This window comes from Podarcis melisellensis, assembly GCF_964234715.1.
Source record: "Podarcis melisellensis genome assembly, chromosome: 12".
NCBI classification, from domain to species: domain Eukaryota; kingdom Metazoa; phylum Chordata; class Lepidosauria; order Squamata; family Lacertidae; genus Podarcis; species Podarcis melisellensis.
In genome coordinates this window covers 58,512,491-58,530,161 of record NC_138544.1, presented here as the reverse complement: position 1 = coordinate 58,530,161, position 17,671 = coordinate 58,512,491, and the positions used below count along the sequence as shown (strand labels likewise).

The 17,671-nt window shown below is 51.7% G+C and overlaps 1 protein-coding gene across 3 annotated transcripts in view; it reads right to left on the bottom strand.

Moving 5' to 3' along the window:
* Window positions 1-913: 913 nt before the first annotated feature.
* Window positions 914-17,671, bottom strand: part of DHX30 (DExH-box helicase 30) — a 30,962-nt gene continuing 14,204 nt past the window's right edge. For all 3 annotated transcript variants that reach the window (XM_081931520.1, XM_081931521.1, XM_081931519.1), the window contains 16 exons: window positions 17,310-17,668; window positions 15,771-15,894; window positions 14,347-14,496; window positions 13,380-13,532; window positions 9,203-10,024; window positions 7,674-7,752; window positions 7,378-7,482; window positions 6,909-7,084; window positions 6,584-6,790; window positions 5,384-5,465; window positions 4,883-5,076; window positions 4,636-4,795; window positions 3,219-3,376; window positions 2,466-2,573; window positions 2,230-2,365; window positions 914-1,251 (listed from right to left, as the gene is read on the bottom strand). In XM_081931520.1, the coding sequence (XP_081787646.1) occupies window positions 1,016-1,251; window positions 2,230-2,365; window positions 2,466-2,573; window positions 3,219-3,376; window positions 4,636-4,795; window positions 4,883-5,076; window positions 5,384-5,465; window positions 6,584-6,790; window positions 6,909-7,084; window positions 7,378-7,482; window positions 7,674-7,752; window positions 9,203-10,024; window positions 13,380-13,532; window positions 14,347-14,496; window positions 15,771-15,894; window positions 17,310-17,668 (3,249 nt within the window). In that variant the 3' untranslated portion in view covers window positions 914-1,015. The remainder of the gene's footprint in view (window positions 1,252-2,229; window positions 2,366-2,465; window positions 2,574-3,218; window positions 3,377-4,635; window positions 4,796-4,882; window positions 5,077-5,383; window positions 5,466-6,583; window positions 6,791-6,908; window positions 7,085-7,377; window positions 7,483-7,673; window positions 7,753-9,202; window positions 10,025-13,379; window positions 13,533-14,346; window positions 14,497-15,770; window positions 15,895-17,309; window positions 17,669-17,671) is intronic.

The following is a 17,671-nucleotide window of genomic DNA, read 5'->3' as shown; positions in this document are numbered from 1 at the left end:
AGCCCAAGAGCTGCAAGCAGGGGAGACACAGAACAGCAGATCAGGGAAAAATTGGGAGCTCATGCCATGTGACTGTGATTGTTGCTGACCGCTGAAGAGGTCAGGAAAGGGGAAAAGCTCCTATTAACAGACTGATCCCAGCCACCCCACAGCTGGAGAGACAACAGCTCCCCATTTTCAGTAAGCCAATGTTGCCAGAGCTTGAGGCTTCCCTTGGTGTACCATGGGTGGGTGGGCAGTGGCTTCAAGACCCCGCTATAGGGTAGCCCAGGATCTCCTCCCAGGAACGAAGTAGCCCCTGAAACCTAAGCAAAGCCACATTCCACCAGCAGCTCCAGGAAGGAGAGGACAAGAGGAAACAAGGCCGCCCCCCCCCCCCAGTCAGCCAGCAGAAAGTGGGGTTACCTCTGCACCGAAACCGGTTCACCTAGAGCAAAAGGGATTTTCCATTTCATTTCAAAAAGTGCATGACAAAAGTTTCCCAAGTGCGACACGCCATTGCCCCATCCTGGAGCGACCGCTCATCCTCTGGCCGGCAAGGGGAACAGGATGGGGTGTTTGTGTCACCCTGTTCCAAGTGCAACATCAACTCCTGCACACTTGAGGAGTGTCTACGTGAGCTCGCTTTCTCACACCTTCAAAACCAGGAGACACATGAAGATGCTCCATTCCTCCATGCGAGAAATCCATCCTTCTAGGTGGGACTGCCCCCACTACGGGGGCAAAACACACAAGACCAGGAAGAGTGAGGGGCCGCCATCCGCCGCACTGTCCTTCGGGGCCTCGGGACTTGCAGACTGGCATCCTTGCTGGCAGGCAAGCAGCTGGTGCGCTTTCTCCCCAACCGCCGCGGGCTGCCAGAGGCTGCAGCGGACGAGCAGGCGCTAGGAATCCTCCAGGACGGAGAGAGATGTCACAAGGGATAAATAGAACTTTATTTAAATAAACATTTGTCAACATCTTTTTACAAATTACAAGTCCCCGTGTCCAGATCCTTGGGCCGCTGCCGGGAGATCTAAGCTCCAAAGCTGCCGGGAGGCCCTTTGAGAAGGTCCACTAGGATGTCCAGGAGCTGGCTGTGCTGGTGGTGCAGGTCCCCGGGGATGGCGGCCATCTCGTAGCAAAGGCACACCTCCACCATCCTGGAGAGGGCCACGCGGAAGTCACGCAGGAGCCGGATAGTGTAGGAGTCGCCCTCCAGCACCAGGAGGTCGCTGTCAACGAGGGAGACGGTCGCTCGCCAGCCGTCATCTGGGGGCAGGGAAGAAGGGAGAGGAGCTTAGATGGGGGGAGTCCAAGGGAGACTCCTGGGCCAGCAGTAGGTGGTGGCTGCAGGGAAGGGAGTCTGCTTGAACCATCAGTGCACCAGCTCTCCCATCTGCCTTGCACCACCCTCCTGCCTGGGAGTCCCAGGCAAGGAGGAGCTGCTGTTTAAGTCCTTATCCTTGCACTCTCATCACAATTATCTCCATCATTTATTACTTGTACTCCACCCATCCGACAGGGTTGCCCCAACAGATTATAAAAGAACACACACGACAGACCAGACATTAAAAGGTTCCTGATACAGGGCTGCCTTCAGATAAAATAAATAGCCAGGTGCGCAACCTCCAAGTCCAGAGACTGCACCTCTGCAAGACTGTGGAGTAATAGGAATAAAGGCTGTTGTTTTAGTTTGCCTGTGAACTTTTAAATAGCATCAGATTAGCCGGTATTAGGAGAGAGAAGGTTGCCTTCGATGGGATGCCTGCCTTGTTCTACATATGGTAATGCTGGGAGGAATTAAATATCACCTTTACCTACCAAATGATTCGTGATCCCTAAACTGCCTCCCAAAATGGGGCGCCCTGTGTGTTTTGGAGTACAATTCCCAGCAGCCCCTGCCACCATAATCACATAGTCTCTGAAGATCCTACCAGGACACTGGAGAAGAGCAAATTAGAGCCTCATAACGTAGAAACAGCAATCTGCCATATACTGAGTCAGACCAATGACCCAGCCAGCTCAATATTGTCTATGCTGGCTGGCAACAACCGCTCGCCAGGGTTTCAGGCAGGAGACATTTCCATCTTTACCTGCAGATGTTGCCAGGGAATGAACCTGGGTCCTTCTGCATGCAAGGCAGACACTCTCCCGCTGAGCTACAGCCCTTTGCTTAAACCAACTGCTGTTGATCCCTGAAGCAGCAGCAAAAGTGGAAACTGGAGGTTGTGAGAACGCGGAACTCACCCCGCACATGGATGTCCGTATCCGTCATGAGCAGCACGGCCAGGGGGTGCACCTGTGAGGAGTCGCGCACAAACACCCCACCGTTGGACTTGACCGCCATGAAGTACGTCAGCCAGCGGCTGTAGAGCTTGGAGGTCTCCCTGCGGTAAAGAGGAAGGGGCCGTCTCACACCTGGCCTGCTGCCACTGCCCTCCCTCCATCCCTCCCCACCAGGTCATAAGCACCCGCCGGCCCACTTGCCTGTTGATCGTCGACTTGTGAAGGAGGACGGTCCCAGCCTTGGTCCGGTATGTGTAGCTGTTGGGCTTGAACTTGCCCTGCCTGGTCACTTTGCCTTGCCTGACCTGGGAAGAGGAGTGGGCAAAAAAAGAGGGATGGATTAGCAAGACACGCTTGGCTAAGAGTCGATTGCTGGATTGGCAAAAGGAATGATTTGACACTGCTGCTTATTACGTATTGCTCATGATGTTTTATGTACATAACAGTGTTCAAAGCCCCGAACGACTCAGGCCCCAAATACCCGAAAGACCACCTGCTTCCCTATGGATGCTCTTGGGTGCTGAGATCGACAGGGGAGGCCCTGTTGGTAGTTCCAGTTCCTCTGTCTCAGTGGCTCAAAGGGGTGGTGGCCCCATAGCCCCCTCGCTCACAGAGATGTGTCTGGTACCTTCGTTACACAGCTTCCAGCGAATGCTTTCAAAGCTTGAGGTGTACGTTTTTAGGATTCATGTTATTTTTTATGGTCGCAAGTTGTTTTAAATTGTGCATAATAAAGATGGTGATCATTTTGCCCAGGGGTTTTGTTCCCGGCCTCTGCGTGCGTCAGCAGAGTGCGCATAACCCCACCCCACCCCGTTCTGCCCTGTCTGCTGCTCCAAAACCCAGAGAAACTTGAGAGAATCCATCAAACTTCTCACCCGAGGAAAGGGAACCATTCCCCACTGTTGCTTCACTCAAAGACAGTATGGAAGGGGAGGTGGGCCTCTTACCTGGATGAGATTGGGGTAAAGCCCAGCCATCAGGACGCCCTTCACCAGCTCCTCCTCCTCACTGTATTGGTTGCACACAGACGAGGGCAAGAGGCAGTCTGAGGGGGTTGGCACCAGGTAGGCCTCGTAGAGGTTCTCCGAGAACTGCTTCACCAGGCCTGTGGGGGGCAGAGGCAAAGCTCAGCGTCAGGCTCCACATAACTGTGGAGGAGAGAGCGATTAATGGCTCCTAGCCAGGATGCCTCGGCTCTGCCTCCAGGGAGAGGCTGCTATGCCTCTGAATACCAGCTGCTGGAAACCACAGGAGGAAATAATAATAATAATAATAATAATAATAATAATAATAATAATAATAATAATAAATTATTTATATCCCGCCCTCCCTAGCCGAAGCTGGGCTCAGAGCGGCTAACAACAGTAAAATAATACAGCATTCTAAAATCAATTCATTATAATATCAGTTCAAATCAAATTAATGACTCTTGCGCCTGAAACCTGCTTGCAAAGGTTTTGCACAGGCGTCTGCTTGGCCACCGCGAGAGGAGGATGCTAGACTAGATGGGTCATTGGCCTGATCTAGCAGGCTCTTCTTATGTTCTTAAAGTGCTGAGTACAAATTCAGCCTGGGCTTCCTTCTTGGTCTTCTCTGTCCACGTTGGCAGAAAGGGATTCGGAAGCGAGCTGCAACAAGATTCTTAACAGGGCAGTACAGTCATACCTTGGGTTACAGACGCTTCAGGTTGCATGTTTTCAGGTTACGGACGCGTTGAAACCTGGAAGTACCGGAACAGGTTACTTCCGGGTTTCGCAGCTCGCGCATGCACAGAAGCACTAAATCGTGCTTTGCGCATGTGTAGAAGTGCGGAATTGTGACCCGTGCGTGCGCAGACACGTTTCGAATGCTGCGGGTTGCGAACATGCCTCCAGCACGGATAACATTCGCAACCCAAGTGTCCACTGTACTGGCAAAAAGAGAAATCTGGGGTCTGTGGCTTTCTTCCCTTCCACATACTGAGCCCTGTTAAATATCCCATTCTGGCTCCAGAATAACGACCCTGGTCTCCACCTTCAGAATAGGGCAGAATTTCTTTAGGTTCAGGCTCCTTGATCACAACAGGGATCCATGCCAGGAGAAGCCAGGGCTGATGTTTAACCTGAGTAAAGCTTGGATGGGGAGCCTGTGGGTCTGTCCAGACGCCGCTGGACTCCAACCCCCATCAGCCCCACCGAGTGTTAGCCAATGGCTAGGAATGATGGGAGCTGTATTCAAGAAACTTCCAGCAGCCCCAACATCTCCGCTCTGAAAAGAGTGTGTGCCAGGCTGATGAATTGACTAATACTGAGCTAGACGGAGCAATGATTCTGACCTGGTATAAGGCAGCTTCCTGTATCCCTGGGCACCGCCTGTTCTGCTTACCATTGATGAATCGCAGGCTGGGTGCATACAGCAGGTAATCCTGCAGGTAGTTGTCCCGAGCTCGGCTATCCCTGCGCCGGAGGATGTCCTCCCAGCCAGCCACTGCCCGCACAAAAGCCAGGTGGTCGCTGCCGCTCTCTCGGCTCAGGATGGCCTTGGCCTAGGAAACATGGGACGACGGGGTGTTCATAAGCACCTTTGATTCTCCCGCCTCCCCACAAAAGCACTGACAACGCTGGCTCCTCACCTTGTCCACCTCGGTGCGGTTCTGCAAGCTGCTGCTGAAGGGGTCCCTCGTGAGGCAGGAGACAATGACCAGGAGCGGCTGGATGCAGCGGAAGATGGAAGCCAGCACGATGGCCTTAGCCAGCCGGGGATCGGTGGAGATCTGAGCCAGGCGCTTGCCCAGAGTGGTCAAGGCCTCTCTGTGGTCCAGCACACCTGAAAGGGGGGCAGCAGAAGAGCGCTTGGAAGGGCTGGCTAGGAGAGGGAAGGGCGCTGCTTTCTGCGTTGGCTTGGCAACCTCGGTGGTCCCAAGGTGACGACAGCAACAGCAGACCCAGCCGTACGTGGAAAGACTGTAGTCAAGCATTAGCTCTGCATGCAGCAGGTTCAATCCCTGGCATGACAGAGCTGGGAACATCTCCTGTCTGAAACTCTGGAGTGCCAATCATCTTGGTCCATAAAAGCAGCTTCCTGTGTTCCTACCAGCAACCCCACTTCCCGGCCAGCCTCCCCGGATACTCACCAATCTCTTGCAAAAGGATGACTGCTTCATCCACAGCTTTGATGTCAGGGCTGTCCAGGGCTTTGGAGAGGAACTCAACAGCCTGCAGCCAAAAGCAACACAGAGTATACAGTATGAAGACCAGCTGAGTGGAAAGGGGCACTGGACTGGGGAAGGGAAGGGGGCTCTTGACACCCTACAGGTCTGTTCCAGTTCTGAACATTCCTCCAAGAATAGTAAGAAGGTTCAAGCAGATAAGAGCTATGTTCAAAGCCCCTCTGGGTTCTCAGTGCTTCAGCCTGCCCAGCATTTGCCAAGGTGATGTTGATGACTCCAAATTTTATACAGTAAATGCCTCTGTGATTCTTGGGCTGATGGGAGTTGCAATCCAAAAACAGCTGAAAGTCACTACGTTGGCAAAAGCTGGGCTGAACAAAATTCTGGCTTGACTGCTCAGCAACGCCTTGCTGCTACAGCCTTAAAGCTCAGAACCAGAAAATCAACCCAGTCTTGGTTCTGTGTCCGCAGCTTACAAATCCTGTAGATGGCTAAAATTCTCAATAAGGGAAAAACATGGCCAGCCTGCAGTCAAAACCCCACACTACAACTGGGACCATCTAGGGCAGGGGGAGGGAGATGAGAAGAAAAGGAAAAGAGGGGGAGATTAGGACCCAGGAGACGTAAATATGCTAACTCTTCTTCTTGACCCTGGTTTGTTTTTTTAACCAAGTGCAACGAGCTCTTTGTCAACCTGGACCCATCTAGTCCAGCATCCTGGTCTCCCTGGCAAAACAGATGCCTGTTCTAAGTCTAGAAGCAGGACATGGGTGCAAGAGCCCTCTACCTGCTTGTGGTTTCCAGCAACTGGAATTCAGAAGCATTGCTGCCTCCAACTGTGGAGGCAGAGCAGACACATCCAGGCTAGGAACCATCCACAACCATCTCTCCTCCTCCTCCAGGAATTTGCCTAATCCTGTTTTAAAGCCACCCAAGGCGATGGCAATCTCTGCTTCTTGTGGCAGCGAGTTCCACAGTCTGGGCTTTAAGCAATTCCAACAGTGGAGAACCCTACTCAGACAAAACCTATGGGCTTTTTGGGACATGTTTTTCAGGCACCAGCTAAGCTTAGTTCTGTCTGCTCATTAGAACAAGCCCAAGAAAGGGGAGACTGCACTGAAGAGCATCCTTGGAGGCTCTGTAGCCAGGAGGGCCTCTCCTTACCGTTTTCTCGGGCATGTGGATCTTAGCCTGGACCACCAGGTTCTCGAGGGGCGTGCGGAGGATCTCAGGCACTTGGTAGGTGGGCATCCTGTCCAGGCGGCTGCGCGGGAAGAGATGGTAGGCAAAGCCCGACTGGCAGCGCCCAGCACGCCCTCGCCTCTGGATGACGTTGGACTTGGACACCCAGACGGTCTCCAGGCACGAGACCTGGGGGAAAGAGGTGTGTCACCATCCCATACCCTGAGGCCCGCCCTCCCCACACCAGATCAAACTCGCTTCTGAGCTTGCCACAGCCTCACCCAAGACAACCGCGGTCCAGACAAACCTTGGTCTTGAGATCGTAGCGCTCCTCCTTGTGAGTCCCACTGTCCACAACGTGCACGATGTCGTTGATGGTGATGGAGGTCTCGGCAATGTTGGTGGCCAGGACGATCTTGCGCACGCCGGGAGGGGGACGTGGGAAGATGCTCTGCTGGTCCATCATTGGGATGTTGGAATGAACTGGCGAGGGTGGGGAGAAACAAGACCTGTGAGCACCTGTCCCCCGTTCCCTCCAACAGGAGCATCACGGCAATCTAGGCCAGGAGTCGTCCGCTCAATGTCCTGTAGATGTTGAACTACAACTCCCAGCAGCCATCCTGGTTGAGTGCTAAAGGATGATGGGAGCTGTAGTTCAACCATATCCAGAGGGCACCATGGCAGCTACTCCTGCTCCAGGCTTTCTGCAGCGGACAGCCACCATCTCCCACAAACCCCACAGTGAGGCGAAAAAGAGAGCGATGCCCCCCTCTCACCTGGTAAGACAAGGTAACGGCTGTTATGAGATCCAAGGCTCTCCAAGAGTCGCTGCTGAACTCCTTTGATCTCCTGCCAGCCGGGGAGGAAACAGAGGATCCCACCTGCAACCAACAGAGACTGAAAGTCACACATGACCGTGAAGTTATCTGCACCCTACCTTTCCACCTGGTAGCTCAGGGTGGCATGGAGGGAGGGAACTATCAAACTGTCTCACTTGCAGCAAAAGCATGCCAGACCCTCTGATCCACCAGGGCAGAGAGGGAGGGCGCAAGGTAGAATGACAACCACTTACCTGGCTCTCCGTGGGCATCGATCTGCAGAATGAGGTCAGTGATCAGCTCAAGGTCAAGGACGCACTCCTCGTCTGATTGCTGAGGGATAAAAAGAGGCACAGTGAATATCTGCCAGGAGGTGCTGCAGGGAGACAGTGAGAGCACAAAGCCAAGTGTGCCCAGGTGCAGGAGAACTCCAGGCACTCCTCAAAGCAAGCAGCTGCATGAAAACAACTGTCAGGGGAACACCTGGTGATGCCTTATGTTGGTGCAGACCACGGGGGGCCATGGAAATCCCAACACCACCAGCCAGTGCAGACCGCTGATGTTGGGGCCATTGGGAGTTGTAGTCCTAGACACCTGGTGGGTGCTAGGTCATCAGTGAAGGCTGTTCCAGAAATAAAAGCACAGTGAGTGGGACTGTGGGATAGCCTCATATGGTATCAATGAACATGGCTCCCCTTGCAGTGGGAAACTGGGGAATGCGGTCCTGCATCTGAAGAAGGCCTCTGCATACAACCCAATGTGCATTTTCAACAACACCTTGTTGAAACACCACCCAGCAGGGCTGGGTCCAGGTTTTGAGGGTGGGCAGGGGGGGCTTGTGCAAGGCTTTATGTGTCTCCCTCCTTTCTCCGCTGCCCACTCACTTAGGAAACTGTGTCATACCAAGTCGGGCCATTAGTCCACTTAGCTCAGTATTGCCCACACTGACTGGAAGCAGCTCTCCTGAGTTTCAGGCAAGCCTGTCTCCAAATCCTGCCGGGAATTAAACCTGAGACCTTCTGCCTGCAAAACAGATGCTCTAGCGTGGGGCTAAAGCCTTTTTGCATACTGGAAACAGAGAGCTCTGCCTGATGACAATTCAAAACTGGTTCATCCAGCGTGGAACTGCCTACACTGATTGGCAGCAGCTCTCTGGTTTTCAGGCAGGACTGGACATGCCATTGGGGATTGAAGCTGGACCTTTTGCATGCAAAGCACACGCCCTGTCACTGAACTTCTCCAAACGGACCACAACCTCTCCCTGTTGGGGAACAAGGGGGTGAAGGAATGCTCCTCAGGCACCGACCCACAATTACCATATTTTTCGCTCTATAAGATGCACCAGACCATAAGACGCACCTAATTTTTGTAGGAGGAAAACAAGAAAAATAATAATTCTGAATCTCAGAAGCCAGAACAGCAAGAGGGATCACTGCGCAGTGAAAGCAGTGATCCCTCTTGCTGTTCTGGCTTCTGGGAAAGCTGCGCAGCCTGCATTCGCTCCATAAGATGCACACACATTTCCCCTTGTTTTTTAGGAGGGAAAAAGTGAGTCTTATAGAGCAAAAAATACGGTAACTTAACAAAACATTGCAGCTTGACAAAGGCAGAGGCAAGGGCGCTCCAAAGGGTGGAGCTGCAACTTTTGCCAACCTCCAGCTATTCCACCAGTCCAGCGCCACAGAGGACCTTGGAACGATGCACAGAGCGAGCACGTGCGCATGAGCGACAGAGCATTGCCTGCCACGTTAGGAGGAGGAGAGCGTGCGTGCGCTGTGCTCACCTTGATCTCGTAGTGCCGGTGTCTGTGTCGCCCCAGCATGGCCATGATCTCCTCCAGGTAGTACTCCTTGACAGGATACATGAAGCCTGGCACCTTGACCACGGGGCAGTCCCCAAAGTACTGTGAGAAGCGCTGGTTGTCCCCCGTGGCGCTCATTAGCACCAGCCGGATGCCGGGGTTCTGCTTCTGGACGCCCTTGAGCAGGATGAGCAGGAAGTCGGTGTTGACGTCGCGCTCGTGCACCTCGTCCACCACGATGTGGCTGACGCCCTCCAGGCGGGGGTTGCCCTGCAGCTTCCGCAGCAGGATGCCCACGGTGCAGAAGAGCAGCGCTCCCCCCCGGGCCGGCGGCTTGCTCTCCAGCCGCACCTGGTAGCCCACGTTCTTCCGCATGCTGGAGCCCAGCTCCTGCGCCACGCGCTGCGCCACGGAAATGGCGCTGATTCGCCGCGGCTGCGTGATGACCATGTTGCACTGGGCGCCGCGCCCGTCCAGGATGTAGTGCTCCAGCATCAGCTGGGGGATGCGGGTGGTCTTCCCGCACCCCGTGTCCCCGGCAATCACCACCACCGGGTTCTGCTCTATGGCCGAGAGGATGGCTTCCCGGTGGGAGTCCACGGGGAGAGGCTGGGTCTCCTGCCAGGAACTGCCCCTCCGCTTCCAGAGAGCCAGGAGGTTCTGGCTGTGGCGAACTTCCTCCGACTCTGACATGGGGATGTAACTCTTGCCTGTGATGGCGTCGCTGAGAGTGCCCGTCTCCTTGCTCAAGTTCATCATGTCGTCGGCCAGGCGCGGCCTGGATTCCTGGGTGTCCACTGGGTACTGAAAGGGAGGAGAGAAAAAGCGGCCTTTTCTTCAGCGTTAGGCCTTTGGTTGCCTACTTCGGCGAGCCAAACGACAGCCGCGATGACAGCAACTGCTTAAGCATCATGGCTCTCGGCTGTGGAGGAAGCCCTAGGCTTCCTAGGGAGAAACCGTGGCAGTTTAAAAACAGGCAGGAGTAATGGGGGGGGCGCGGAGAGGGGGAAAGCGCCTTGGGAAGGGGGCAGTTTGCCTTGCCCTCTGACTGATGCAGAACCCGTGCGAGGGTGAAGTCTGCTTCCAAGTTCATGTTATTAAATATACCAAGAAAAAAGCACACCAAGAACTCAGGCCAATGTAAGTTTCAATTGTGGGAGTGGCCCCTACTCGCAAATCAATAGTCAATAATAATAAGAAAAACTAATCCATTAAAAAGTATGTATTCTGACAAGGATTACAAACTCAAATAAAGATTCTTGGTGTGCTTTCGTCTTGCTTCCAAGTTCAGTCTACTCCACCGTTAACCAAAGCAAAACTACCATCCCAACCAAAGAACTGAATTTCAGTGCTGGGTTGGCTACGAAATTACTCAAGGGCCTCAGGCTGCCTGCTCTTAAAACTTGGGTTCTTTGGAATATTAGTCATCTTAAAACTTGGGTTCTTTGGAATATTAGTCATCTAGTTGGCAAGGTTATCTCAAGGAGGATAAGATCTGTACAGCAAAGCAGATGCAGAAACCAATGAGGACGCTTAAGAGGCAGCTCCGAGTGGGAAAAGATATCCTCCAGGCGGAGAAAGCTGGAACAGCAGAAATCTGGAGTTCAGCTACAGTCGCGGGAAAAAGAAAGTGCACCCTCTTTTAATTCTGAGGTTTTACATATGAAGACATAGTAACAACCATCTGTTTCTTTGCAGGTCTTAAAATAGGTAAATACAACCTCAGATGAGCCACGACACATGGTATATTGCACCGTGTTCTTGTTTTTTTAACAGAAATAAAGCCAAAATGGAAAAGCCATGTGTGAAAAACTATGTACACCTTACGATTCCAGCTTGTAGAACCACCTTTAGGAGCCCCAATCATTTTCTGTAGCACTATAAGTCTCTCAAATTGTTGTGGAGAAAATTTTGGCCTCCTCTTCTTTACAATGTTTCTTCATTTCATTGAGGTTTGCTGGCATTTGTTCATTCACAGCTCTCTTAAGGTCCCTCACAACATTTCATTTGAGTTGAGGTCTGGATTTTGACTGGGCCATTGCAACACCTTCTGCTTTTTTTCAGCCATTCTGTTGCTGGTGTGCTTGGGATCCTTGTCCTGTTGCATGACCCAATTTCAGCCAAGCTTCAGCTGTTGGGCACACATTTGACTGTAGAATGCTTTGGTATACAGAGGAGATCATGGTCGACTCAATGACTGCAAGATTCCCAGCTCCCGTGGCTACGAAACAAGCCCAAATCATCACCCATCCACTACCATGCTTTACAGTTGGAATGAGGTGTTTGTGCTGATATGCTGTGTTTGGTTTTTGCCAAATGTGGTGCTGTGCATTATGGCCAAACATCTTCACTTTGGTTTCATGTGTCCAAAAGACATCGTTCCAAAAGTCCTGTGGTTGGTTCAGTCTTTTTCTAACTGTACTGTCACAAACCTTTTAACATTTAACATCCTAACTAAGGCATGTAGAGCCTGAGATGTAACTCTTGGTTTTTTTTTGCAATTTCTCTGAGCACTGCAGTCTGACCGTGGGGTGAATTTGCTGGGATGTCCACTCCTGAGAATAAAAAAATTCCTTCCAGTAGCACCTTAGAGACCAACTGTGGAGTTTGGAGTTTACAGGGTTAAAACTCCTTGGTGTCCTGTATCTGGGGAATGGCCTGAAGCAGGGCCGTATGTCACAGGCTTTGTCTGTGAGAGTTGCTTTCACTTTTGACTGAAAGAAGCAGGAGAGAGACTGTGTGTGCTTCTGATGGATTTATGGCTTGTAAATAAACGCTTTTAGAGATAGCAACAACTGTCTCTGGACTTGATTTATCCCTCTATCTCACACGGATGGCAGGACCGCTGCAACTCTGTTTTCCTGCCCAGGTCAGCCCCTAAGCAGATCTACGCAGGAAAGCGCTGACTGGACGGCAGGATTTAATGCCCAAAGTCTGACCGTGGGGTGAATTTGCTGGGACGTCCACTCCTGAGAATAAAAAAATTCCTTCCAGTAGCACCTTAGAGACCAACTAAGATTGTTATTGGTATGAGCTGTCGTGTGCATGCACACTTCTTCAGATACCATGCACACAAAAGCTCATACCAATAACAAACTCAGATGGTCTCTAAGGTGCTACTGGAAGGAATTTTTTTATTTTGTTTTACCTATGGCAGACCAACACGGCTACCTACCTTGTAACCACTCCTGAGAAGATTGCCAACTGTCTTGAATGTTTTCCACTTTTGAATAATCTTTCTCACTGCAGAATGGTGGACTTAAAATTGATCGGATGGCCTTAGAACCCTTCCTACTATCATGGGCAACAGCAGCACTTGCTTCTCTTAAGAGTATTGTGTCATCTTTCTGCCTTGGCATTGTGTTAAAACACACCTGAATGCTTCAGGTGGGCAAACTGCTAAAACTTTGGCTTTTATAGAGTTGGGCACACTTGCTGATGATCAATTAAGCAAGGGCACTTGATTAGCAGCACCTGTCCGCTACTTAATTACTACGGAAGCAGTAAGGGTGTACTTAGTTTTTCACTCATGATTTTTCCATCTTGGCTTTATTTCCATTAAATAAATCATGACACGGTGTAATATGTCATATGTCGTTGTTCATCTGAGGTTGTAGTCACCTAATTTTAAGACCTACTAACTAAGGAACAAATTATTGCTATTATGTCCTGACATGTAAAACCACAGAATTCAAAGAGGGTGCACCTTCTTTTCCCTGTGACTGTAAATCCATAGAAATGTGAAACTAGCTTTCCTTGCACCTCCACAATGCTCCCCACCTGTCTTGCCTGTTTTTAAACAGGCCCCTGGTCCATGAGCCCCACAGCCCTTCCTCAGCCCCAGGAAAGCTGTTTTCCTGTCCCAAGTCCCAAACTGACCCTTTTATCTCACTCCTTGAAATTGTGCTCTTAGTCAACATCTCCAATACGTTCACCCCAAGCAGCTAGATCGCTTTCAAACATTCCATGACATCACAGCCACTCGGCCAATGATGTGGGGAGAGGGAAGGAGGAGACATGCTGGTAACAAGTAGCCAGGGCAAGGGTTCTTCAACTTTCTGCCAGTTGGTGACAGGAGTTCCATGTTCTGTGGCTCCCCGTTCCCCACAACTGGAACCCAAGTTCCAGCCCACTTTCTTTGAAATAAGGGAAGGCTTACATGGTTCAGGTAGTTCTCGATCTTGCGCAGCGTGGCCTCGGGGACCTTGATGTGGCAGGGCTTCCGCTGGTTCTCGCCCAGCTCCCGGAGGGATGTCATGTTGTACATGGCGTGGCTCAGGGGGTTGTTGTTCTTGTCCACCAAGCCGAGGCTCTGGAAGGGAGGAAGGAAGGAGGGTGCGTCAGCGTGGGAGGGTCTCCAAGTGGGGGAAAGAGGCTTGCCTGGGCAGGGAGACAGGGGAAAAGGCCACCTCGGGGACAGGGATCCTTGGTCTGGAAAGGAGACTGGCTGGCAGAGGTCATTTGTGGCCCAGCCACGAGCGCCTTCAGTGGGAAGTGCTAGGGAAGGGACATCATCATGGAAGGTGTTTCCAGCTAGTCTGCCCCCCCACACCCTGCACTTAAGAGGCTTTTAAGAAGTTGCTGCAGGGCAGGGATTGTGAGAATCATCGTGGGAGGGGTGTTTCTACGACCAAGGTGGAACAGCTAAGCTCCCTTGTTATTTTGGCTACTGTTGGGAAGTGTAATGCATTCTTGTCATATTTATAGTACAGTGGTACCTCGGGTTAAGAACTTAATTTGTTCCAGAGGTCCATTCTTAACCTGAAACTGTTCTTAACCTGAGGTACCACTTTAGCTAATGGGGCCTCCTGCTGCTGCCACTGTGCGATTTCTGTTCTCATCCTGAAGCAAAGTTCTTAACCCGAGGTACTACTTCTAGGTTAGCGGAGTCTGTAACCTGACGTGTCTGTAACCTGAGGTACCACTGTACTGAAATGTTGGGGGTTTTTTTTTTTGTTATTTGCTATTTGGCGCTGTTTTATCACGAAATTGTTTTTGCACCGTTTGATTTTGAAACGCTTTGCTTCCAGTGTTCTTTGTTGTCAGTCCCTTTGGGCAGGTTCTTTTTGTGGAAGAACAGCGTGCAAATAAAATAACGGAGGAATGAGTGGAGCCCCAAGTCTCACCTTCAGCTTCTGGCAGGCCAGAGCAGCCGCTTTGTTCTCCGCCTCCACCTTGCGACGCCCCTTGGCGGCAAAGGTCATGGGGCAGGGCCAGCGCAGGGTCAGCTTGCAGATCTTGGTCTTGGTGCCCACTGTCCGGAACTGCATGTACTCCTGTGCGAGGCAAAAGAGAAGGGGGTCAGCGGAAGGAGCCCCCACCACCTCCCAGCGTGTTCTGCCTCCTTTCCTCCAACTCACGGAGAAGCCGGGATCACTCAACTGCTCCCAAAGTACACTGGAAGAGGCTGACCTTTAGTGGGTCAGTCACGGCTGTTAAGGCGGCACTGCAGCAACACTCCCCTACTAGCTGCCTAAAGGACTAGGAAGTGCCAGACTGAGCTCTGCTGTTGCATATTCTTTCTGTATTGTGACATTATCAATTAAGATCGTTAAGCTTCTTCACACAAATGTCTCAAAGGAGACTTACAAAATACAGCAGGATCGCATCTTACGTACATTTAACTTGTAAAGTTTCAACCATGTGCAACTGAAAGGGAGGCTGGTTGAAATTGCACAATTTAAATCCAAGCAAAATGGAGAGCTTAAAAGTTAATTGCACACTGGATCCGCTTAGGGGTACCTAGTGTGCAAAGTGCTATTATTCTCTCTCCTTTTTTGGGGTGGGGGAGCAGAGAGAGCCCAGATCAGGAAGGATGCCAGCTCTGGGATGCTCATGTTGAGATTTCATGGCGGCATCGAAGTTCCCACGAGATCTCGCGCAAACATCCCCAGGCTTCCAGGCTTTGTGTATACGTGGAGCCCCTGGAAGTGAACCCCAATGTAACACGCAATCACACTTACTGCACAGAACAATTTAAAAGCAAAGGACAATTGGAGGCAATAGAGAACGAAACATACAGGTAATTGCAGCATCGTGTAAGCATCCTGGTTCTGAAGGTGAGAGGTGGCAACTATGGAAAACTTTGAAAATGACTTTTCCAGGTTTTGCCAACCCGGAGATGACCTGGTTCCCTTTTGGACTCCGGCTCCCATCAGTCAGCCTGGCAGGAGCATGGCGGCTGCAGCTGATAGAAGCTGCGGTACAAAACTGCTGGAGGGCACCAGGTTGGCGAAAGCTGGACTATTCATTAGCAAGCCAAGACCGAGAAAGGGGGAAGCTCGCTTGGAGGACTTCCCCTAGGGGCAGAAATTAGCTGGGAACTCTACAGATTCTGCTTTTTCCTGCAGTTTACGTGGCATGGCTCGCTGGCTGAAGTCACCTGGGGGCCCTTTGCTCTGCAAGCTCCTTTGGATACTGTTTATTTGCCCTTCACCTCTGGCAGCTCCCATTTGGGTGGTGGCACTTGCCCCAGGCCCAAGCCTCTCCAAAAAGACCCGCCTCCCTCCCTCCTCTGCGCCGCTGGCCGACGTGACCCTCTCCAACTCACCTTGACTGTGGACGAAGAAGTGGCAATCTGGATCACCTGGGCCAGGAGGTTCTTGGGCAGAGGAAACTGGGTCAGAGCCCGGAGGGCTGTGTTGTCATCCGTCATCTCGAGAGAGAACCCATCCCTGCAGCAGGAGAGGGAAGAGAAGGCGGCTGCTAGATCCTCTCGTTCTAAAGCTTGCCATGTGGCCTCCATCAGCTGGCATCCGTCTTGCCTTCAGAGCTACACCTGCCCACCCACTAAAGAGCGACCGGGAGATACAGGATTTATGCAACGGTGCATCAAATAGATTATTCCCCCGTTTTATTATGGACTGCCAAGTATGGCTTGGAGTATGCGTTCAGATACAGGGGGGAAGTAGAATTTGAGGGGGGCTAGAAGCCACAAAAAACAGGGTGCCCTCTCTCTGACCATGGACAGCCACACTTGGACACCCCACTTCCAAGGCAGAAACGTTTCTTCCTGGCTTTCCGTTTTCTTTATGCGGCTACCAGGAGAAGACCTCCGTTTCTTCCCCACTAGCCTCTAAAAAACGTAAAACAGGAGAGCTAACGCTCCTAACAGATGGAGACACGTTTGAGCAGGATTGGTGAACTGGGAGGTGCCTCTTGCTCCCAAAGACAATGCTGTTCTGTGCTCTGGAAATTGTTTGCATCACACTGGCTCCAGAACCCCCGTGGCATTCCAGAACGTGGCCAGGATCACCCAGCTCCTCCCTCCCCACACCACACCCGAGCAGGAAGGGGAAGAAGGAGGCTACATTTGCAGGCAGGAGCAGCATGGCTCAGAACAGCAGGTGAGGCACGCGGGAAGGGGGTGGTAAACTCACTGCTCCTCATGTCACCTGAGGATTAGGCATACACATGTAAAACAAATACACTATGGACTGGTGGAATTACAGAGCTGCAACGGTTGTTGATTTGCTACCAGCTCAGGTTGAAAGTGCTACACTTAGCATATAAAGCCCTTAACAACTGTGGGACCAGTTCATCTCTTGAGATCATCTTCCTGCTGTGATTGGAAGAACTGGCACTACTACAGATGCCGTAAAATGCCCATTCCGCATCTGTAAGAACTCGATCTTTTAGTATAGCGGCACCCGCACTTTGGAACTCCCTACCTATTGATCCCAGGCAGGCGCCTTCACTGTACTTTTTTCGGCACCTGCTAAAAACTCCTGTTTAGGCAGGCCTACCCAGATATTCGGAAAAGTGATGCGAGCATTAACTTGTTTTTAATCTACCGCTATTTTAACTTTTCCAAAGTCCTAAATTATTTCTGTTATTTTTACTTCTTGCTGTTATTTTTACTTCTTGGTAATTTTATTCTATCTTTCTTTTTGTAAACTACTTTGAGCCCCACCCCCCAAAAATCTGGCAGTGTATAAATACAGCTAAGAAAGAGCCTGGAGGATTCTCAAAAGATCCTGCCGAGGGCATTATCTAATGCTGTCCCGAGGGCCATGCCAGCACACAAAGGCCCGACCCCGTGCTGATGCCATGTGTGCATGAAAGGCCCATGCCCTTCAGGTTCTCCTACCTCATGTCTCTGGGTGGGGTGCGGGCCCCTGGATGCGCCATGGACAGGTAATCGGAGACGTCGATGGTGTCTTCCTCCAGCTCCCCTTCCTCCAGCTCCCCCTCTTCCAGCTCCCCTTCCTCCAGCTCCTCCTTCCGGATGGGTTTTGGGAGCCTGTTGTGCTCCAGGGACTGGATGGGCTCGCTAGGCTCCATCCTCCTCCAGCAGGTCGAGAGGTCGGCCAGAGACGGCCCAGACTTGGAGCGCCACCGGCTGCCCTCTGAGTACCACCGCTCATCGGGGCAGCCCAGCTGCTCAGCAAGGATGCGGTACTTTGCGGCATCGAAGAGCTCATTTCGGGGACCCAGCAGACCCCAGCCCTG